The sequence below is a fragment of the Colletotrichum spaethianum genome (assembly GCF_022836535.1).
Source record: "Colletotrichum spaethianum MAFF 239500 DNA, contig35, whole genome shotgun sequence".
Taxonomy (NCBI): domain Eukaryota; kingdom Fungi; phylum Ascomycota; class Sordariomycetes; order Glomerellales; family Glomerellaceae; genus Colletotrichum; species Colletotrichum spaethianum.
In genome coordinates, this window is record NW_026054805.1 from 184705 (window position 1) to 206985 (window position 22281).

The 22281-nt window shown below is 54.8% G+C and overlaps 7 protein-coding genes across 7 annotated transcripts; 2 read left to right on the forward strand and 5 right to left on the reverse strand.

Annotated features, from left to right (window-relative positions):
• Positions 1-153: 153 nt before the first annotated feature.
• Positions 154-1154, reverse strand: ColSpa_10397 (protein arv1; the record flags this gene model as incomplete). Its single annotated transcript, XM_049276609.1, has 3 exons — positions 154-617; positions 691-850; positions 912-1154. 3 exons carry the CDS (start codon positions 1152-1154, stop codon positions 154-156), a joined length of 867 nt encoding a protein of 288 aa, XP_049132566.1.
• Positions 1155-2347: 1193 nt separating this feature from the next.
• On the forward strand, positions 2348-4303 carry ColSpa_10398 (uncharacterized protein; the record flags this gene model as incomplete). Its single annotated transcript, XM_049276610.1, has 1 exon — positions 2348-4303. One exon carries the CDS (start codon positions 2348-2350, stop codon positions 4301-4303), a length of 1956 nt encoding a protein of 651 aa, XP_049132567.1.
• Positions 4304-5493: 1190 nt separating this feature from the next.
• On the reverse strand, positions 5494-8359 carry ColSpa_10399 (cutinase transcription factor 1 alpha; the record flags this gene model as incomplete). Its single annotated transcript, XM_049276611.1, has 2 exons — positions 5494-7878; positions 8324-8359. 2 exons carry the CDS (start codon positions 8357-8359, stop codon positions 5494-5496), a joined length of 2421 nt encoding a protein of 806 aa, XP_049132568.1.
• Positions 8360-8368: 9 nt separating this feature from the next.
• On the reverse strand, positions 8369-9871 carry ColSpa_10400 (uncharacterized protein; the record flags this gene model as incomplete). The annotated part of the gene is made up of 1 exon (XM_049276612.1): positions 8369-9871. The coding sequence occupies one exon, from the start codon at positions 9869-9871 to the stop codon at positions 8369-8371; it is 1503 nt and encodes a 500-aa protein (XP_049132569.1).
• Positions 9872-13887: 4016 nt separating this feature from the next.
• Positions 13888-17122, reverse strand: ColSpa_10401 (GPI ethanolamine phosphate transferase 1; the record flags this gene model as incomplete). Its single annotated transcript, XM_049276613.1, has 5 exons — positions 13888-14702; positions 14752-14860; positions 14915-15026; positions 15080-16874; positions 16945-17122. The coding sequence occupies 5 exons, from the start codon at positions 17120-17122 to the stop codon at positions 13888-13890; spliced, it is 3009 nt and encodes a 1002-aa protein (XP_049132570.1).
• A 1206-nt stretch (positions 17123-18328) lies between these two features.
• ColSpa_10402 (monopolin complex subunit pcs1) lies at positions 18329-19887 on the reverse strand (the record flags this gene model as incomplete). Its single annotated transcript, XM_049276614.1, is given in 3 exon segments — positions 18329-18597; positions 18617-19000; positions 19068-19887. 3 exon segments carry the CDS (start codon positions 19885-19887, stop codon positions 18329-18331), a joined length of 1473 nt encoding a protein of 490 aa, XP_049132571.1.
• A 790-nt stretch (positions 19888-20677) lies between these two features.
• Positions 20678-22132, forward strand: ColSpa_10403 (protein MSP1; the record flags this gene model as incomplete). Its single annotated transcript, XM_049276615.1, has 4 exons — positions 20678-20791; positions 20851-21133; positions 21201-21573; positions 21625-22132. 4 exons carry the CDS (start codon positions 20678-20680, stop codon positions 22130-22132), a joined length of 1278 nt encoding a protein of 425 aa, XP_049132572.1.
• Positions 22133-22281: the final 149 nt, after the last annotated feature.

Consider the following 22281-nt stretch of genomic DNA (forward strand, 5'->3'; position numbering starts at 1 on the left):
TGGCGCTAGCGAGACTCGCGGCTTGGGCCGGTGCTCGATCGTATGCGCACTCGAGCCGGCGAAGCAAGTATTTAGGCAACATCAATTTAGGCAATGCTGAGTTCTACACTATTTGCCACGTTCTATATGATTTCTTTGGTAGTAGACGCCCTGTTACCCGGCGGCCAAGTCGCTCGCCCATCCCCTCACGTACATCAACAGAGCCCAGAGGGCCTTACCGTCTGCAGCAATGCTCGTCTCACCAATGGAATCGACGCCATCTAGCCCAGCAGCCCACAGAACGCTGCGTCCTACAGCCCAGCGCGCCAGAGCTCCCGTCGTGGCCAGCAAGGTAGCGACCCCGTAGCCACAGTCCAACAGAATACGAAGTGCCTCGACATTGTTCGCTACCACGGCCCAGCCAAGCGATCGCGCTGCGGCTGGGACATCATACTGCCATATAACCATGAGGATCGGGAAGAGCTTGGTCGAGGATGAGACGAGTAGCGCGGTCGAGACGGAGTTGGGACGCGAGTATCGAGGCAGGATGTTGAGCATGCCTAACGGAGAAAAGACAGACGAGGTCATGAAACGGATACTCATGTGGAAGGCGAGGGTAGACAGAGCACAGAGGATTACTGGTGACATGTTAGCTTATGCTTCCGCAATGCCCCTGTGGTGTTTTCAATTTCTTTATTGTTACAAACTTACAAAAGAAGAGGTATTGCGACACAATGGACTGTTGGGTCAGGCTACCTAAACTGGCGCCCTCGTCTTGGGCGGATTTAGGAACTGTTTGCTTCTCGATACGGGCCCATGTCAAGTACACGTCGAACAGCAGCAGCAGAACGCCAAGTCGCACAATGGATGACTATCATGGACCATGTCAGCAACTGTTGAACATCAAGTAGTCAACACGCCAATCGCCTTACATCGAACCGGTCATCGTCCTTCATTAGGGTATTGTGAAGCAGGTGACGGTAGACCTGGGGTTTGATCAGAACCAGGTCAATGAAGAGCACGACGAAATCGTGCTCAACGTATTTGTCGCAAAAGTGACCACAGTTTCTGCAGACGGTCAAGCGTATGTTGTGTCCGCTGGACTTGTCATCAGCGTTCGAGTATTTGGTCCATAGTGTCTTGACCGGGTGCCGGCACTCGATGCAAATGGGCATCGCGTGCTGAAGTCAGAGCCGAAGCGCTGCGGCAGCATACGCGAACTTGGTAACGCTGGTCGACACTGAATGCAATCCGACTAGAATCGACCGAGAAACAAAGCGGTCGCAGCACGTGGCATTGTCGTGGTGTGTTGAGTCGTATAGAAAGCTGTATGCTGCGCAAATGCCGAGTTCAATCAGTGTAGCCTTGTCGCCCAAGCTCTAGGTTGGAAGCTGCCGAAGCGCGACCTCGCACTCGCAGCCAGTAACGAACCCAGGTGGGGTCGCTGCATGCCGGGCGCAGAGTCGGAACTAAGGTACCTCTCACGGGCAGGACAGCTGCAGGTGTACATACATGCCCGCCAGTGGCTTAAGCACTATGTATGGTGCTGTTGAAAAACAACCCCCACCTTGCTTGCCTGGGCGGGGGCATTTCTCCAGTGCGCCTGGAAGACACTGGAGTGAGAGGGCCGCTAACTCGGGTCCTAAAACGGCCCAGGCCTCAAGCGAATTGAGAGGATTGCAGGAAAGCCACCTGTTCCGTCCCCACGGAAGGGCCGCTAATCATCATTCACGGCGACAGGGAAGGGGGTGGGAATGGGCAGGGCTGTTCGCGGCGCTGGTTACGTCGTCTCAACCAAGGGTCCCCGTCCCCTTGACCCTTCGCCCTTCCAGCAAATCAGTCCTAAGTCCAAGTCCAAGTCCAAGTCCCGCCCGCCTAATCAGTGGAGGACAGTTTAACCCAGTCCAGTCCAGTCCAATCCACATCCACTTTCCCGCTGCCATTACAGCTTCGCTGCTGCTTGCTCTCTCTACTTTGCAGCGACATACGCTAAAGAAGAGGTACTACGAACCACGGACAGTCCCGATCACGCACTGTTGTTCAGCTTCAGCCATCCTACTATCTCGCCTCATCCATTCGTTCCTCTTACTCAACGACCGATTGCAATTCCCCGCCTCCCTTACGTACCCTCCTTTCGAACCGTCTCGAGGGCGAATCTGCATACTTCCCGACATCTCCTGTGAACCTAATCCACACCGGCCCTCCCCCTCGTCGCTTTCTCTTATCCAAAGCCGCCCACGACGCCGCGTTTCCGAATCACCTCCCTCTTCTTGCGATCGAACGTCGTTCATGTCCCAAGCTGCGCGCTGATGCCCTCCCTTTCAACTGCCTGCCACCTATCCGACGAGGTGGGCGGCCTTGCTCCATCATGGCAAACTCCCTGAACCCGGTCGGGTCGGCATCCCATATGTCTTCATCGTCCCTCATGCCCGCACGCCATGATGCCGAAGCCCGCCCGCGCAACCGACGCCTCATCAGCACTATGGACGATTCTTCCTCGACCAGCGGGCCTATAGAGAGGCTTTCTGCTTCCTTAAATGCCCTGCGTACCCCATCTAGCCGCGAGCCCAGCCCTATGCCTTCCGGCCACCTGTCCAGGGGCACATCTACTAAGCCCAATGCTCGAGATGCACCTGCCAGCAACCGACGAAACAATACCGCACCTAGTACTGCTAGTTTTTTGGATACGACGTGGTCCCAGGGCTGGGCCTCGATTCAAGGGCTGGCGTCTTCCATCTTGTCTGGTGGAAGTGTCCACGATGCAGGCTACGAGTCAGATCACAGGGAAGGGAGACGGACGGGGTTCAATTCTCTTAAACGGGACTATTCTACGCCGCCACGGAAGGCTCCAAAGGATTGGGGTCCTGCACCTCCATCGAATTCTCGGCCTGATCATCGAGACATAGCGGCAGGTTCTCTCGCGGAGAGAGACGCTGCCCTCAAAGCAGCCCGGACGGCGAGCGTCCTGGAGAGCCACGAGGGCGTCAATGGGGGTCTTGACGTGGCGGGCAGGTACAAGAGGAGGAACTCGGACGAGGTTGCCAGAGACATGCCGCAAGAGGAGGAAATTCAAGATCAACTGGTGTATATCCACCACGTGCAACCAACTGACACCTATGCCGGCATAGTGCTCAAATACAGGTGCCGCGAGGACGCATTCAGAAAGGCCAATGGCTTGTGGTCTAGGGATATCCAAGTGCGAAAATGGCTAGCCATACCGGTCGACGCATGCGAGATCAAAGGCCGCCCATGCGAGCCGCCTTCATATGAGGGGCAAGCTGTCGACTTGCTGGCTCCAACACCGGAGCCGAGAAGCGCGCATGGGCGGGGTGGGCTTACTTCCGCTCAACCGCAGCAAGTTGATTTCTTCAGCTTGCCGGCCACGAATGGCTCAGCATCCGAGCTATCCAAAAAGGAGGAGCAGGAGGAGCCGCCATGGACTCACGTTCGGTGGGTTGCTCTGGACTCGGTTCCGAACCCAGTTGAGATCGCCCGTGTTTCCAAGAAAACAATAGGGTATTTCCCGCCACGACGGAAGAAGAGCCTCCGAAGCACTTCGACCATGTCGACACCGAGGCACTCTCTTGATACTGCAGCGATAGCAGCCGGGTTCACGGAAAGCCCCGAACAAGTAGGCAGGCCATCTTCTCGACGTCAAAGCAACCTCAGCAACAGGCCGAACCTACCCAGCACTCCGGGGCTGTCTACACCTGCGTCATCCAGAAGCAGGATGAACAGCGATGCGGGGGACACACGGCCAGCATGGATGAGGAGGCCTGGCGGCGTTGGTTCCCTAAGTCGAAGCGTGCGGGCTCCTGGCCCGGAAAAGGATTACTTGAACTCGTGGGCGAAGAAGCATCTCCCTGGGATCGCCATCGACGAATCCCTGCCGTCCATTTCTGTCATGGGCTCCGAAACCGCCAATTTTGGGTTTAGGCCAGGGTCTAGCGGCGGGATCGTCGAAAGCCCCTTCGATGAGGGCCAGGATCTCTCGGCGAGTTCCCGTCAAGGCTCGGGTCTTGACCGTGCTGCGGCGACGGTAGAAACGTGGTTGCGCGGCGCCTTCACCAAATCCCCTGGCACGCCGATTTTAGGGACCCGGGGCCGCCACCCGGACGATCTCGATCTCATCGAACTGACGGATACCAACAGTGACGACGGAAGACTGCCTATGCCGGTTGGCGGCGGGGTGACAAGTTCAGGCTTACTGGAGGCCCCCCCGATGACGGTCGGCTCCACGAGCAGGAGTGACGGGAAAGGGTCTGTCAGAGGGCGAGGCTCAAGCAATATGGGAGCGGCTGCCAAGGGTAAGAAGTCTGATTAGACTCGAGATGCCGGTGCTGTTTTGGCAATCTCGAGATGCACAGCTACCACGCCCTCAAGGTGTCAACAAGGACGCGTACCATTATCTAAAGCAAAGACGGAAACGCCCATGAGGTGCAAGGGGTGACGAGGGAAGGCAACATTCGAATTCGTGCCGTGTGATTGAGCATTTGCAAAGGCGTTAGCGGGCATAGAAGGGGGTTTTACGGCAAGGGTGGGTGGCTTGTCAGTCTGCCACGGCTTCCACTTGGGATGGTCGCCCAACCTGCCCTTGACCGACGACTGCCTCCCACCTTTATTTACCAATCTCTTTTTCATAAACATTAGACATGGGAACTATGTATTTGTTCTTCAACGTTTTGCGGTCTAGGTATGAAGCTAGGGAATGAATCGATGGGGGTGTAGGTGGTGAACGGGCAGGGGAGAGGGAAAGGGGTTGCGGAGCGAGGAGCCCCTGGAAGAAGTTGGCCTGTTTCTTCGATTAGAACGAATCTTGGACATTGCACCACCGCCTTTTTATCACAATTTTCGTGGCAAAGATGTCGGGCCAACTGCGATTAATCAGTTGTCGGTGAGAATGTGTGTGGCGCTTCTCAGCAAAGCACAAGATGAAACAAAAGATAAAGCCTCTCGCTACACATCTCGAACACTGTTCATTTACACATCCTCTATCTTCCTTTGCAGCTATGGACACGCCTTGGACGAAGCTTGGCTACATGTGCCGTGGGAATGAAGCGGAGAATGTACATAGAGCGCATTTGAGCCATCTTCACTGAGGGCCGAGCCCCAGGTCAAGATTCATGCTTGCCAAGTCGCCATTGTTGATGCCGAAAAATTGGAACCTGTCGACCGTCGTCAGTTTAGTGAGTAGGTTTGCGAGCGTCATGTTCACTCACCAGTCTTCAACATTCAAAGTGTTTGGTACAGGCTGCCCCTGAGCAGACCCTGTACTCCAGCTATCACTCGGACTCTGTCCGTCAGGCATCAATCCATCAAAGTTGGCAGTCCACAGATTGCTGTTAAGACTGTTGTTGGTGTTGGAGTTCTGCCCTTGTCCTTGCGTCTGCGGCTGTTGCTGTTGTTGTTGTTGTTGTTGTTGTTGTTGTTGTTGTTGCTGCTGCTGCTGTTGCTGCTGCTGGAAGCCTTGCATGCCTGATTGAATGACGTTGTGACCTTGGAGAGGGCTTCCACTTAAACCCGTCTTGCTGGGCCCCTTTGCTGGAATGAAGTGTTCTGGGCTGGCAGTCCACTCTGCATATTGGGATTTTGCAAGTGCGCCATGAGGCCTGCGTCGAGGCCTGGTTGGTTTGCGGGTGGAGGCGACATGTGGGGGAAGGCCGGCATGCTGGCACTATCAGGGAACAACTGGTCGGGCTGGAAATTCTCCCACAGAGACTGAGATATGTTCGGCGAGTTACGGGTTACCAGGTATAAATCTGGTGGCGTAGCGGGAACTGAGAAAGAAGGGTTGAACGGGGTTGCAGGTCTGGTCTGCGGCCGCGAAGATGTTCCGCCCATGAATGTATCGTGTTGCCTGGGGTTAGGAGAGGTTACCGGCGGCGGCATGGGTTGGGGGTTACCATCGCCCTTCATGTGGCTGGGCGTCTGAGGACGAGACCGTTCGTACGACTCCTGAGGCGTGGGAGTGTTGACGCTAAAATCGATCGCCATGTCATCGTACTTCCTCTTAGCCACATCCTGAGGACGCGAATGCTGCTCCAACTGCGCCATGGCCTGTTGCGCTTTCCTGTGTCGCTTGCCTGCGGCTTTTTGCAAACGCTCCTCGAGGACCTTGTTTCCTATGATGGACTCAAACAAGGTGTACACCATCTTCCCCACCAGCCACACCCGCGAAACTTCCTTGAGGGCCTGCATACAAGTCCGCAATCTGTCCTGGGTCACCTGTTGGATAGACGGCACAGGCGACCGCATTTGATACACATGCATGATTAGAGCAGAGAACAAGCTGTACACCACAAATGCAGGGCAGAATCGCAGTTCGCCGTGGGCCGCCAGGTTCTCTATGATGGAGGTGATCATAGCTGCTGCCTGGAACGCAATGTTCCGCGATGGGTATGGAGAATCGTCAGGGAACCTGCTTCCGCCGTTGGGCGGCATGTGCGCCCTGTGTAAAAGACACAAGGTTGTGTAGTAGTTGGAGTGAAGCAAGGCAGACCAAAAGTGATGCCGAGCAACCTCCCAGTACACAATCTTGGGACAGTTTTGTAGCCAGTCTGCCAGAGCCATATCGCTATGCGTCAAATCAATCGCGTTGCGCTGTCGGCCTTTCGAGGCCACCGAGTACTGTTGAGAGAGCACCAAGCCCATGATCTCGCAGAGTTTGACATATTGCATGAAAAACTGAACGTGTATCGGATCTGGAGGGTACTCGCTGTTGCGGTCGCCGTCATCCTCGATGAAGTCATCCTCGGTAAGCATTTCGACATCCGAGTCGTCGAGGTTGATGTGTACCGGCCGGCCAAGAGCTACGGCAACGGACCTATCTCGCGTGAACAGAGTCCACCAGATTCTCTTCCAAAGCCTCTTGTCGGAGCGACTGAGCTGCGATTGTTCAACGCTTCTATGCATACCAGAACCCTGAGCGACGATGGTAGCGACTCGGCTCCAGTAGAACACGTTCTTGGTGACATCTTCCGGCCCTTCCCAATACCAGCCCATCAGCAACAGTGACTGCACGATGGTCACTCGATCGTCCTCGTAGTTGGCGTCGTACAATGCCTTGGCTCTTTTATAGAAGGTCAGAGCCGCAGGGGTCGTTGAACCATTGGCGTCCATCAACTGTGGGTTCGTGCAGACTCGGGAACCGGCCAGCAGCACAGCCTGCAGCAGCAAAAGGGAGGGCGGGTTTTTGGGATCGCGATATTGTCGCATGAAACGGGTGCGGTTGATGACGGGAACGATGGGATGAATCCATTTGAAGTACGAATCGATGAGTTCGTCGCATAGTGACCTCGGTGGTAGAAGAAAGGCGCCGCGCTGGTGCAGAATGTCGATTTCGACGTTGTCCAGCTCGGTTAGGCGGGCTCTCGATCCCCTGACGTTTTCGGGCAAAGGATAGTGGACGACATCCGACGAGCCTTGGCGATCGTGAACAAGTAGTGTCAGGTTAGAAGATTCTCCGAGATATGCGACTCTGCCGGCATCTGTAATGGGAGCCCTCGTAAACTTTGGTTTCATCACTAGGTTGAGATAGGTGCCACTGTCAACCTCCTCCTTTCGGGCTTGCGACTCGGTGTAGTTGGACGACGGCGTACCATCTGTGGTGTGATAGACAGCAGGTGTTCGCGGCGGAAATGTCCCAGGGCCTGGAGCAGAGATACTAGGGGCTCTCGGTGAACGGTCATCGGCAGTATCTCCTTTCTCGCTGGAGCGCACCTCAGTTAGCCCAGTGTTGGGGGTATGCGGGAATGGCGAATCTGAGGCAGACCTGTCCGAGTCCTTATTCGTTCCGGCATTTGTCGTCTTCTTGCGCTTAGGGGTAGGGATGCGGCACTCGATCTGGAAGGCGACGCAATTCGTGCAAGGCACGCCTAGACTCGCGGCGTCGCATCGCACCTAGCAAGTGTCAGTAAAACGAGGCTTGGTGAGGAGACTCGGTGGAAAGAAGAGGGGTTTGGGAGATGGATGACCGCGCAGGAAGCCGGTGCATGCCGTTTGGCGCAGAGGGGGTGAGTGGCAAAAAAAACAAAACAAAAAAAAAGCGCCAATTGCGTATGCGTACCTTGCGGGCGTGACATGTCTATATATTGAAAGGCCAATAGTCAGTTTTGGTTCGAATCAGGACGGGTCAAAATGCTGTGGTGGGCGATGGAATCTCGCAGTGTAGTAGTGCAGCGCAACGCGGCGTGGCGGCGCGCGAGGTAAGGAAAGATGCCTCGGCACAAAGTGGGCAGAGGGGCAGAGGGATAGCGGGCGCGGCCAAGATAAAGGTGGGAGACTACGTACCTCACAAGCTCTAGAAGCTCGTTGCCTTATGAATCAAAGATATGTCAGCACACACATGCCATTTGAAACCGACGACAACGACGGCGGTCATCGTGAAGAATCACCAGGGCGGAGGTTGGTGGTGAAGGACGAACCTGCGAAAACTCATGTGGTTCGCCGCGGCAGCGGCAGCGGCGGCGGCGGCAGCAGCAGCAGAGCTGCCTTGGGCGTTGGGGCTTGTGTTGGCGGCATTGGAACTTCCGCCAGCAGACTGGGATGGCGATTCGGACTTTTGCGGCGGTTGCGGCTGCTGCTGCTGCTGCTGTTGCGGCTGCTGGGCCGACTGGTCGGTGGATGACATGTCGACATCCATGGGCGACCATGAAGCGGGAGCTGCGATGGAGTCGTAAGAGAAGTGGTGAAGAGAGTCGTCGACGAATTTCTCTGGTCGAGTCGTAGTAATAGGAGGTAGAGGGCCACCAGGAGGGAACAGGCGCGGCACTGGCACTGGCAGCGGCAGAGGTGCTGCTCGCTCTAGAGGCGGCCCAGGCGCAACGTCTGGCTGTGTCTCCTGCTGTGTCCCTGGCGGCGGCGGCGCTGGCGGAGGGCACGGGAACTGGCGGCGGCGCTGACGGTGGGCTCCTCCAGCTGGGTAGGGGGAGTGCTGCTGCTGGAGCTTCTGGGGGTTCTGGTGCTGCTGATGTGTAAGAGGATTGTTCAGGTGGCGTGGATGCGGGTGCGTGTGCGTGTGCGTGTGCGTGTGCGGGTGCGGGTGCGGATGCGGGTGGAGGGGGGGTGAGGCCAGCAGAGAGGAGTGCGAGAGTGGTGTTTCCCCTGATGAAGCTGCGAGGATGGAACGGGAGCGGGAACTGGAACTGGTGGAATCGGTGCTGATGCTGCTGGGGCTGGACGTGGATGAAATGGAATTCGGCAAGTGCACGTCTGCCGACGGTCCTGCTGCTGCTCCTGCGGCCGGGCCCAGCAATGACAAAAGTGGGTCATCGACTGCGGGACCACAACCAGCAAAACCGTGACGTTGCTCAAGTCTAGCACTGGGCAACGCAGATGCAAATGTAGCAGTTTTCGAGGCAGGTGCAAACGCACCACTTTGGACTGCTTCTCCTCCCGCAATGGAGCCTATGTGCGCCTCGCTCGTTGTCGTCGTGAACGGAAGCTGCTGGAGGGGTGAGAGGAGCACTGACGCCAGAGTGGTCTCGTCCTGCTGCAGACCGGGGGCCGCGTTGTAATTGTTCTCTGTCAGAACCAGGGTCTCGCCCGCGTTGACGACTGGCAATCCGACGTTCAAGTCAAGGTCCTCGTTGACTTTGGCGCCGAGGTCAAGGCTGAAGGCGAAGTCCAGGTCAACGTCGACGATGCCGTCGACGTGTTGGTGAAGATCGGCGTGGTTGCAGCTATTGGCAACGTGGTGGTATCCAAGGTCCAGCTTGGGGTCAAGACGACTGCCACCGTCTGGATATTCAGATTCGAGACTGCTCTGTTGAGATAGGAGCCTTCCCTGATTCTGTTGGTGCTTTCCCTCAGGTTTCAATACCAGCACGCCTGGAAACTTGACTTCGCCGTCCGCTTCCAGATTCGGCACGCTTGGCCACTGGAGTACAGCCATCCAACTCGTGGTTTAGGAGACAGCCGTCCTCCTGCTGCTGTGTTGATTTTCGTCTCTGATTGAGTTGTCTTGAGCGCTCGGTAAGCTAGGGCAGTGGCTGCCTCGCTCAAGATGGTCGGTCAGTGTTTGTCCGCTGCTCTTACGGGCTCTTCTCTGCGCGAAAACGTCCTCCTCGTCGAATAGCCAGAAGAAACTCCAGGGCAAAGTAGCATTGAGGGAAGAATCGGAATAGTATGCAGCGCAACAGGTGTAGATAAGACGCAGAAATCGATGGACCGGGTACCTTGGAGTAGCCCAAAAGATGTCATTTCCGTACCAACGTTGTTTAGAGCTAAAATGGTTGTCATGTACTGTTCTCTCGAACCTTGCCCCCCCCTTCTGAAGACGTCTCAAGACCTAAATTTGTAACAGAGTTGTCGCCTAAAAGTTTGGGGTTGGTGGATGACGGCGCATTAGAGATCGGTAATCAGAGATCAGGTCGTACCCTTTGAGATTCTCGCAGATATGTTCCGGTTCGCCGCTGCTGGGTTGGCTTTCGAACAGCCCGTCTTACATCACCGAGCAGCCTGTCACTGTAGCACAGAAAAGGCAATCAGCTTTAGCTTTATAGCAACAAGCCCTTGGCGTTTCTCTTGGTTGCCGTCGTCTGCTCCCAGGTTAAACGCTGTGCGTGGCCCACTGCTGTGGTATGCAATGCACTTTAACGGCCCTTACTCGTCAGTTCCCGTTAACTCGCAACCGGCTCCCGTGCAAGCAAGGTAAGCTTGTCTGCCTTGGGCCGGGGTGAGCTAAACGGGCTTGGAGGTGCTAGTACTCTAAGGGTGTGGAGGGGGTCCGTCAGTCGTATTCCCAGATATCGATCCCGAAATGCAGCTCGAGTATTGTCCGGCAAGAGATTAGACTGGACCTTGTAGTCGACTCCTGACGCTCTGCGTTCCGATCGAGGTGATTTGCGGGTGTGCTTGCTTTACTTTTGGTGAGCCCCAGCAGTGATTGCCTGCCTACACTCTGAGGGCCTCTTGAGTTCGAAAGGGAGCGACCACATGCTATTATAGAAAGAGGAGTGCCGGTGCGGTGACGGGGGTTGCGAGAAGGCTGGCTTAGCAGATACCAAGCCATCAGGTACGACGCCCACGAGAAGCACATCGTCCCCCTTCTCACCATGTACTTCCGGCATGATCAATGCCAGGCTCTGCCTATGCCGCCAACCAATAGCTAGCTTCTTCATTCACCCTGGCTGTTGACGCTCAAATCATGGCCCCGTGAGTGAGTGTGGCAGCTGGACAACGCTTGCCTAAGAGCAGTAGAAATAGACGCCACAAACGTCGGCTTGGCAAGCATGTGAGACTTCCCTCAACGGCACTGCTGACAAAATTGCGACCCCTCCACCAAGCTCCCCGTCCCGGCTCCCGGCGAAGATGTGGAAGGCATGTCAACTCGAGGTAGCAACGGGGATGAACAATGACTGGTCTGCCAGAGAACACCTGGACGCGAGACAGTATTAGTGACTGTGTGTGCCAGTCATCAAAAGTCCAATTCAGGACAGTGGCCGCCAAGCCATGCATGCATCTACCCATGTCGGGGATGAGAAATGAACCCACCCCCTTCCGCTCGTCCCCGGCCGGCCGCTGTCCCCTCTGCCAATGCCCCTTTGCCCTCCTCCCACTTGATCGAAGTTGGACCGCAGGCCCCCAGATCTGGGGTAATAGGAGATGAGTGTGTGAAGGACTGGGATGGTGCAACTTGGATGCGCAGCTGTGGGTAGGGCATAGAAACGGGAGGCAGTGCGGTACGGTAGGTACTGCATGGATCAGGGCGAAGCGCTGGCACGCGCCACGAAGACAAGAACAGCCGGGTCGAAAGGTGAGTCGAGAGTTCAGCATGTCGCTGGCACGGTTAAGCTGTGGATCGGGGATGTGCTCCGAAACGGCTTGGTCCGCGCATGCGTTTCCTTTTTAGGCAAGGACCACGCTGTGCGTGGACATGGATATGGAAATCCTTCCCTCGTGTCCCCAGAATGTTGCCGAGAAAAGCATATGATCACGTCTGGTCTTGGATCGTCCATTGTTGTGATGCCATCTTCCTGGAGAGTGCTCAACGTCTTGCTCGCAGCGTGTTCCCACCACTCCGTAGGCAATCGACAACACTGTAGTGGGGGGAAAAATGTCGAAAAACTAACCGATGAGCTCGTTACTAGCCGGCAGTTCTCGGAGTCTGGACAGCGTTTTCTAGGCCACGGACGTCGTCCGGAACCAAGCCAGCACACCACTTGATGAGTGTTAGAAATGACAAGATGGTGGTGAAATGGCGAGGCGCGCACGCACGCACACATACACATACACACACTTATACACACACACTTTGGAAAGAAACGCGCTGCAATACTTTGGGGGTGGGGGAGCCAAGCCCTCGAGCTGGTCGTCGAAAGCCTCGCGTGCACGGCATCCGCGGAGGAACGACATCGAGGTGATTCACTGTGGCAGGGGTATCAACTTGAATCGAGCTGATCAAGAGTGACAAATGCCTCTGTGAATGATGGGGTATCAGACGCTGCGACGTGTCGCACAATTCGGATGTGTACCCAGACCGGTGGGTGTGATGGGCATGACGCAACGGAGGGAGGGGTGCGTTTGCTGATCTTGGCATCTTGGGATGAATGAAATGAAATGGATGGATTCGAGAAAGCTTGAGAAGAAAGAGATAGCAAACATCTCCTTGGAAACACCGCTACCGTGGTGCATACCCTTCTGGTATATTAGTCCTATGAGAGACACATGTGGAAGGCGGGAGGAACGAGGTCTCACAACGCGTCATCTCACGGCAAGAGCAGCGAGCTGGTAGACATGCATTGCTCACAGTCCTTTTTGACTACCTATGATATTGGAACCTATCTTTATTTTCCCCCAACAACGAGCCGAGCCTCCACATCGGAATAAATGTCCCTGGTCACCTTCACTGGACCCCATACCTAATTACCATGAGGGACCCTGCTAAATCGAAGTGCCCGAAGTCAAATAGTGTTGGATGGAGTCGACTTCTAGGTAAGCTTGGCTTGAGACGCTCCGCAACAACACGGACTTTGGCTTGCTTCCCCGTATGGTTCACTCACCACCCTCAATCACACCACCAGACACTGTTCTCGTTTTGACTCGGTTCCATGTACATCTCGACAGGCCATGTCCTACTATAAGTCTTTCGCACTCCAATGCGACATGGCGACTGCATCGTAAGCCCTATGCTGCCCTCCATTATCTGGCTGGCCCCAGGGTGGCCCTCCTTGTCTGTAGAATCGTGAAGCTGTTAGTCTGGAGAAGCAGAGATACGCGGTCCATCCAACTGGTCACGAAGGTCACATCCAACTGTGCAGAGCTCTGGACAACTCGGCTCTCACCCCCTCTTCTGGTATACCACGAGGCATCTCAGACCCGCTGGCGAACTTGCAACACGCGAGGAGTATACAACCAACTCCCTGCAAGGTACCACGCGCCAGGTCGTCTCCTGCACACAATGTCCTCTTTGACCCCTGCACTCCCACAAACGGAGACGGCGTGACGGTTCAGCGACCCCTCACCACGCTTCCGGTTTATTTTCATGCGCTGGTACACCGATCCCAGCCAGTACTGTAGATCCCTATAGGCTTCCAAAGTATGGATTTGCTGTCCCCATGGTATCTTCAACATGATGCCGAGGTCCAACTGTCCCTGAAGACAGTGACCAAAGGCAAGGCTTGGTCGATGATGGTTTGGACTACGCATCGACGTTGCTGAGGATGACCTCAGGAGATCGGGTAGTAACAAGCCAGAATGACTGGTTGTAGAAGAAACTCAGGTCGATACGAGAGCTGAACGCAAGCCTTAGCTACAGAGAATGTGTTTAGTCAATTCACTTACCCCCCCACGCCAAACTGGAAAAAGTCAAGTAGGATGGTGCCTGCCGGGTTATTTGGGCCTCGTATTAAAGCATGACGCCAATATATATATATATATTAAGGTTTGTTAAACAAGGACCACGGTCCGTCATGGGTTGGCAACGGCTGAAGGTATCTTGCCGTTGGTAGTTGTGTGTCCTGTGGTATGAGATGCTACCGTCCCGTTCTGTATGCCATTACCTTGCGGTCCCTCGACTTCGATGCCGCCAATGAACAGCGCACTGACTCCCTCAAGGGCGGCCACAAAGACGCAGAGCAAACTCGCAATAAAAAAGTGACTGATGGTGGAGCCGATCTCTAACCACGAACCCTCGTCCTTCACCACCCAAAAGAAGTAGAGTGTAAGAACATCGCTAATGGCCATGACAACCATAAAGAGAGACGAGGGCGCCACGCCCAGTCTAACGTTGAGGATTCCGAGGTTGGCCGAAATGAGGGCGAAGGGGATCATGAGCTTCAGAACGAGCAGTGCTCCCTGGGAAATGGGGTCGAAGATGGGGATCAGCCGGTATACGCTGTCTAGGCTGAAGGACGAGACCGAAGCCACATTGCCTGTGCTGAAGAAGGCCGATTGCAGCAAGACGAAGAAGAACAATGAAACTCGCGCGTCGGCGAGAGTCAAGGCTCTGAAAGCTGACGAAGACGTTTCCGGCTTTTTGTTGGCAGTACCATTGGATTGCAAGCGTCGCTCGTCTGCAGAGCTCTTGTTAAAAATGAATACGCGATGCTCAAGGCCCACCCAGGCGACCAGCAAAATGCTGAAAGCCACGTAGAAAAGCCCTTCATACGAGATGGTCAGAATTACAAACGTCGGCGCGCAGGTCAAGAACATAGTCATCAGACGGTGCATGTAGTGATTGTTGGGCTGCAGGCGATGGGCCAGTGGCATAAGCAGCGAAACAACTACAGAATAATTAGCACCATTGAACGTCGAGCCGTGCTTTACACTTACCAAGAATAACCCAGCCAACCACCTGGTTGCCCCGAGGCAATCCTAGTTTTGCTTGTAGAGACAAGGCGCTGGACCGGGTAACTACGATTGCGAGCAGGATGAGACCGACCTATATTCAACTGTGTTAATTGTAGAGCCGATTTGCAGAGAGCCATATATTTACCTGGACACCAGTCAGAGCCCTGGCAGTCGGCAGAGCTGGTCTTGCAAGAAGCTTGTCTTCCCAAACAAGATAAGCCAGACCAATAGCTGCCATGGCAGTTCCACCGGCCACGCTGCGAATGGGTCAGCCTGTGAGAACTCCTGGGACAGAACAACGTAAACATACATGAGAGGGACGTCCTCTGTTTTCATGGCCGGAAGCAATGTGAATACACTCATGACGAGGCACGAGAGAAACCAGACCACAGACAGCAACGCGTTCGTATGGAGGAATCTCAAGCCGTACGTCATGGGCCAGAATGCCGCAAGGACATAAATGACGGTCAAGACCTCGCGATAGATGTATCCAAGAGCCTCGGCTGTGTTAGCAACATCAAAGTGGTTAAAAGTGAGGATGAATCTTACCAAAGAGACAATGATGCCAACGTAGAACACAACGTTCAACGAAAACGATACCAGGCTGCCTCCAGTCTTGATGTGCCCGAAAAGCACCTGCCTACCTTCAACAAGTGAACGGCGTCGGGCCCAAACTTCTTCCCAAAAGACGACGGGAAAGAAACCGTACGCATAATAGGTGATCGGGGACTTGGAGATGATAAAGGATGCGTACAGTGCTGCGAGTACTGATGTGGAAACCATTGTGCCCATTGTCGTACGGCAAGGGGGGTGGCTGCCTCGCAAGACGTGCAAGTCGATGACAATAGTGAGTGCAAACGCCATCCAGCCAAGGTAGCCAATCGTGATCAGCGTGCGAAGGAAGAGCCAGTCATATGTTTGGAGGTATCTCAAGCCCTCCAACGCAATTTTCATAAGAGCAGCCGATTCTTCAATAGCCTCTTCGTAGTTGCCAGCGTCGACCAGACGTTGAATGTCAGCCACCCGGCTATCAGGGGTGAAACCCGCGTCACTCAGTGGTCCGAACGGCCGATAGCGCAACTCCGTCGCCTTCTTCCGCTCTTCCTTCACTCTGTACATCTCGAGAATCTCACGGGCGTTAACAAGAGCCGCCTGCGCTTTCTCCTCGATGCTCGACGAAACATAAGACAAGGGAAGCTCGCCAACAGAGTTGGCAGGGAACTCCACGCCGATCAAGTATGACATCAGGGCCGCAATGTCAGCTTGCGCCACATCGTGTCGCTTGACACTGTTAAGGTGCCAGTCGGACGAGTACTCGTCGTGCCCTGGAGCAACGGAGTCTGGCGTGAGCACCGGCGGTGCGATGCCAGAACCCCAGGTGATTAAGGGCGTACGAGTATTGTTCGGATGGCCGTCGCCGTGGCTTCCCCAGTCACTCATGCCGTGGTCCGCTGTGAAGACGAAAGCGGTTCGGTCATCAGCGTAGAACTTCTCGATAAGCGCAGTTATTTCCTTTACGCCTTGGTCCACAACCTTGATATTGTTGAGATATTCCTTTGAGTAAGGCCGGTACGAGTGACCGTTGGTATCCAAACCAAGAAGATGGAGGAAGAAGACGACCTTGTCCTGACGAAGGGCAGCGTCCAGGGTTTCGTTCTTGGCCGCCTCGGCAAAAAGCTCCTTGACATGATCAAAGACCCAGTAGTCAAGCTGCAGAGCATCCTGGCTAAAATCCTCAAACTCATGGCCGTAGGTGTAGGAATCCACACGGCCAGGGACAGCACCGTCCTCGAACATAGGAAGGATATCAGGAGAACCCCAGCTCCAAGTGTGACGGCTCCGGTTGAAGACGCTGTCGAAGTTGACAGGGTTGTGCTTCCAGCCAGTCGCGACAGCCGAGACGTCCTCGTATAGGCCGGCGATGAGCGCAACGTGACCGGGACGAGACTCAGTGGGCACGCGTGTATGCGACACGCCGAAGGTGCCGTGCTCCAAGACGCGGGATCTTAGGAAAGGGGCCAATGGCCGTGGAGTCAGGTCGTCCTCGGATTCGGGGTATGGTTCTGGGAAGGACTGGAAGGCCTTGTCCGCTCGCAAACCATCTCCTAAGTTGAAGTGTCAGAAGCTTGCTCGCAAGTCGGCGCCAGGTGTTAGGGAAACAGAGCAAGCGCATACCAACGAAGAGAACCAAACGATCAGCAGGAGCTTTGACATGGTCGGGCCGGTCGATCTGGACAAGTGCCATGCCCGAAACGATTGGACTAACAAAGTAAATGTCGAAAATGGAGTAAATGTAGGCGAGGTGAAAGACGACTGCGATGGCCAGAAAGCTGGCGCGCGAAGAGACGGCCATGGTGGGTAGAACAGCGAGGAGTCGGAGCTCTTCTGGTGCTGTTCCGTCCTTTGACTCTATTCGAGTCCTTTGTGTCGTGTTGTTGCTTCGCTTGAGCGCCCCGAGAGATATGGGAGTGGCCGAACCGACAATGGACCGGGGAGGGAGGCGTCAAGGCTGGCCGGTTTATATAGCTTGTTCGACTGGTTCGACGCTCAAGTCGTCTCACCGAATGGTTGGGGTTAAAGAGTGAAGAGAAATGGGGACCAAGGGCTTCTTCTTCTGCGCAAGGGAGTGGAGGCGCATTATCTCCCAGCGTAAAGCATTGCTCCTGGGGCTGTTGGTGATGCGCAGCGCTGGATTTTTCTTGCCCATGGGAAATGGGAAACACTGTAGTCCCGTCCAGTCCGGTGCAGCGCAGTGCAATCCAGGTTCAATTGGTCCCGCTTGTTACATCGACGCGGAAATTATTGGTCTCTTCGCGACACGTTGACAACCCGTAATGCACCAATTTGGAGGTGCAGGGCTCCTAGGTCAGAAGGGACCGACCCACTTCAACACCCCGGAAGCCTACACCATGACGCGGGAGCGGCTATTGGCACCTAGCGGGGTTCTGGAGGAACTGATCCTGGATACAACGTTGGTTGGCGCAGAGGCAGTACAAGAGCGGGCCAGTCATCGCCCCCCTAACCTCATAGATGGCGAAGCTTTCTTCTCGTCGCCCCTTTAAATGCAGTTTCGGGCGATATTCTGTAAGCCACAAGGATATTAGCAAACGACTTGCCGGACATCAAGGTATCTGCTTTGAGGGCAAAGATATACCAAGTATGCATGATACCCCAAAGCCTATTGTCAAGGCGATCTTTGCCTCCGCATGACGTGTCCTGGCGGATCGGAAATTCTTTGAATAAAGACATTATTTCGTCCCATGACACCCTTTATTTTTACAAGCTCCTTGCGTGGTAGAGGATTGTGTTTGCAGGGCGCCAGGTTAGGCGCTTCGCTCAGTGCACCATGGTCCGGAAACCGCCACACTCAACGCCAGGTCTCGCTCAGCAAAGTCGTTACTCTTCAGAACCAAGTCAAATTATCGACCAAATCTATACATTCGAGCGATGTTGAGAAAACAGAGTCTTCAGGGGTATCGTATTGACCAATTCCAAATGCTTCTTAATCGCCACCCCAAGCTTTTATCCCTAACAAGAACATTCGTCCAACCCAGGAAGACTAATCGAGGCGCTCGGTTAAAGACTTGACCACACGCGCGTAGAACTTCGCGGCATGCGGTCGAGGAAATGTGATCTCCTCGACCAAGAAGTCAGGAAGCATCTCGATCAAGTCGCGGTCTCGGTTTGCGTCTAGTTGTGGTTTGTACGTGAAGTGTGCTTCTTCGTAGTTCTCGCCTGAACTCTCACTCTCGACTTCGAGCTTGAAGTGAAGTGCTTGAAGAGCAGTTAGTACAGGGAGACCAGTCCTCAGGGTACTGCAGGATACTGCTGCCAGGGGTTAACTTACTTCCGTTTTTTCCCGTCTGTATGCAGTCAAAAACCTGACCAGCGGAGTCGCGCTTCGTGACCCTGACGATCAGCCCAGTCAGATCGCCATAAAGGTCCTCTTTCAATTGCCCCGTTTGCACCGCATCTGAGCTAGCGAGAGCTCGAGCAGCTGCAGCGCTTCCAGCCTTGACAGCACTGCCAGGAATCACTTTAGCGCTTGCTGCAGCTTCAGCAGACCTGCTCGCGGCTAATCTCGTCGACAGCGTCTTAACTTCTTGTTTTGCTTCGGCCAGCGATGTAGTCAAAGCTGCTACTTTCGCCTCCATTTCTTCAAGCTGCTTCTTGTGCTGTTGTCCTGCCTTTGCTAAATCCCGCTGCATGGCAAGATCGGCCTTGAGATGACCTATGAGTTCGCTCGCAGCTTGAAAATGTTAACACTGCTCTTTCGCCGGCTTTGGCCCGATACTTACTGTTTGCTCGTTCCTCGGTTTCCTTTTTAAGATTGTCAAAATTGCGTTCGGCTGCCTTGACCCCAATGTCCCGAAGATCACGGTATTTCGCCTCAAGGTGATCATACTTCCTGGTCGTCTCACCCAGCCGGCGTCGTAGTTGCACCTCGCTTGCTTCCACGTCTGAGCTCCCGCTGGCCTGACTGGAACGGTGAGCGGGTTGTCGTGGTGCTGGCAGGTCTTCGGACTGATCATCAACCTCCGTATCAACGTCCATAGCATCTTGAGGCTGTGTCTCCGGGATTTCCGCCTCTTCGTTTCGCGTCGATTTGGTAGCAGGGCGGCGCCCACGCTTGGCTGGCGGCGCGGTGTGCTTCACGGCGGAATCTGGTACCTCCTTCGATTCGTCTACATTGGATGTTGCTGCTGCCCTGGCCTTTGGGCGCCCTCTAGGCTTGGGGACACTCGACTTCACCGGAGAAGGAGCTTCCTCGTCTGTTCCGGCCATATCTTCATCCTCTTCTTTGTCCTTCGCTGCTGTTTTGCGCCCCCTCTTCGGAGCTTCGCTATCGACCTTGGTCGATGCGTCAACGGCATCGTCCTCTTCTTTCTTACTGATTGCGGCTGCGAGCTTGGTATTTGTACGAGTTTTCGTTGATCTTTGCGGTGGCTTCGTGACTTTATTGGCGGCCGGAGGTCTGCCCCTGGCTTTCTTCGCCGGCGGCATCTTATGTTCTTTCGACGCGCTGTCGCTGCTGACTTTCGCGCCGAGACCAGAAAGTTCGTCGGAATCCGAATCCGCCAATGCCAGCAACTTAGCTGAACGAGCAGTACGCGACATTCGCGCCGGAAGTTATTGTGGTGGGTAAGCTAGTCGGCGCAAGTTACGCAGTGGAGAGCAATTGGGTTTGGGCACGCGCTCGAGAGGATACCATCCGCATCCCACGGCAAGGTAGTGGGTCGTAATTCGTGGGTCGTTGGCTGTTGCTGAAGAACGGGGTGAATCGTGTTCATCAGGGAATTGACGGCATGTACGTTACGACAGGTATTCGTGAGAGGGGGTTGGAGCGAAGGGTTGCGCAGACTGCGATCCCGACTGAGAAGCACGGGAGGGGAGGGGCATCTGCGCAAGCAAGGCGAATATCTACAGGTACTTTGCGACGAAAAAGTAAACAAAGAGCCCAGCAGCAACCCCTGGACCTAACCTGCACAGGTTTACATCAATTGGCAGATTTCCTGGCCGAAGCATATGGCCGTGCGTGTTTGTGGCGGTGCACCTGTTGTTTGGAAACTGGTGCACGGCAATCCATGTGTGGCTTACAATTCCCTCCGACAGCTCACAGTGCAAAGATACTTACCGCGGGTGGCGTTAACTCGGCTCAGTTTCTACACTAGAACGGGGGCCACGTCTCGTCCGCCCGCCGTCCGTTCCTCACCTGGATGCGCCCTACGAAGCCACTACACAATCTTTGCTTGCCGACGTGCAACCTCAAAGCGACGTTCTTCTCCTCATTGCAAGGAGAGACCACCGCGAAAATCGCATTCGACTGACACCGACCACTCACTATTACGTTACACATTAGGCTGTTTCAACCACATCCTGTCGGCCCTTCGCCGCGACGCCAACACTGATGACGGGCGACCTTGACCGTTGGCTGGGCTCCGTCGGAAAACTCCTCGGCATGGGTGACCGCAAAAAGGGCCTGGGCGATTTTGCCCTGGACCTGCTGCTAGTGGCTGGCATGGTAAGCGGACTACATCGTCATGGATGCGATGGCGCTTGAAGGCTGACATGGCTTCGCAGATGGCAACTGGTGTATACCTCGCAAGAAACTTTCTATCGTCGCTTACCAACACCCTCGCCGACCCCGATCGAGAGAAACACGAGCAAGCACGACTGCAGGCAAAAGCCCACTTGGAACGTTTGCGCAAAGGCAAGAATGTCGGCAAATCCGGCGAGGAACAGTCGGACGATAGCAGCGCGTCCCGCCGCGGACCGAAGCCAGAAGAGCTGGTGTTGAACGAATACGAGAACCTCATTGCTCTGGAGATGGTGGCCCCGGAGGATATTCCTATCGGCTTCTCTGGTAAGCGCTACGCATGCACCTCGATACGGCACATCAGGCCCGGGGCTTCGCTAACGAGGCATGCCAGACATTGGCGGCTTGGAGGACATTATCGATGAGCTCAAAGAGTCTGTCATTTATCCCCTCACCATGCCACACTTGTACTCTCATGCAGCGCCGCTCCTGTCCGCGCCGTCTGGTGTGTTGCTGTACGGCCCTCCTGGATGCGGGAAGACCATGCTGGCCAAGGCGGTTGCCCGGGAAAGTGGCGCATCTTTCATCAACCTGCACATCTCGACTGTGACCGAGAAGTGGTATGGCGACTCGAACAAACTGGTTCGAGCTGTGTTCTCGTTGGCTCGCAAGATGCAGCCTGCAATCATCTTCATTGATGAAATTGATGCCGTTTTGGGTACGAGAAGAAGCGGCGAGCATGAGGCCAGTGGTATGGTCAAGGCAGAGTGAGTCACTGGAAAGGGGACGTCATCATATTCAATTGGCTAATAAAACAGGTTTATGACCCTATGGGATGGTCTGACGTCGTCAAACTCTGCGGGCATGCCTGCTAGAATTGTCGTTCTCGGGGCAACAAACAGAATACACGACATTGACGAGGCCATTCTTAGACGAATGCCCAAGAAGTTCCCGGTTTCTTTGCCGAGCAAAGAGCAAAGACGGCGTATTTTGCAGCTCATTCTCAAGGACACAAAGACTGATCCAGAGTTTAGTCTTGAATACATAACCAAAGTCACTGCCGGCATGTCAGGTAGCGACATTAAGGAAGCATGCCGCGATGCTGCCATGGCACCGGTCCGTGAATATATGCGAGAGCACCGAGCCAGCGGCAACTCTATGTCCAGCATCACGCCTGAGCACTTCCGGGGGATACGGACAGAAGACTTTTTCGGAAGAAAAGGCGGGGGTCAGATTCTGATGGACAACCATGCGAAGCATTCAGCGAAGGGTTCAGGAACATCAGCAACCGATGAGTACGAGGATATGGTTGAGGAATTGGGATAAGGTGAATGCATCACTGGGCGTATCGAACAAATGTTGGACTGTTTTGCGCATCAACACATTTCGGAGGCGTGTCTTTGACGACATCAAACTCTTCACATGTAAAAATGATTGCGCGTGAGTTTGGCGGTCTTGAGGATAGATCTACATGG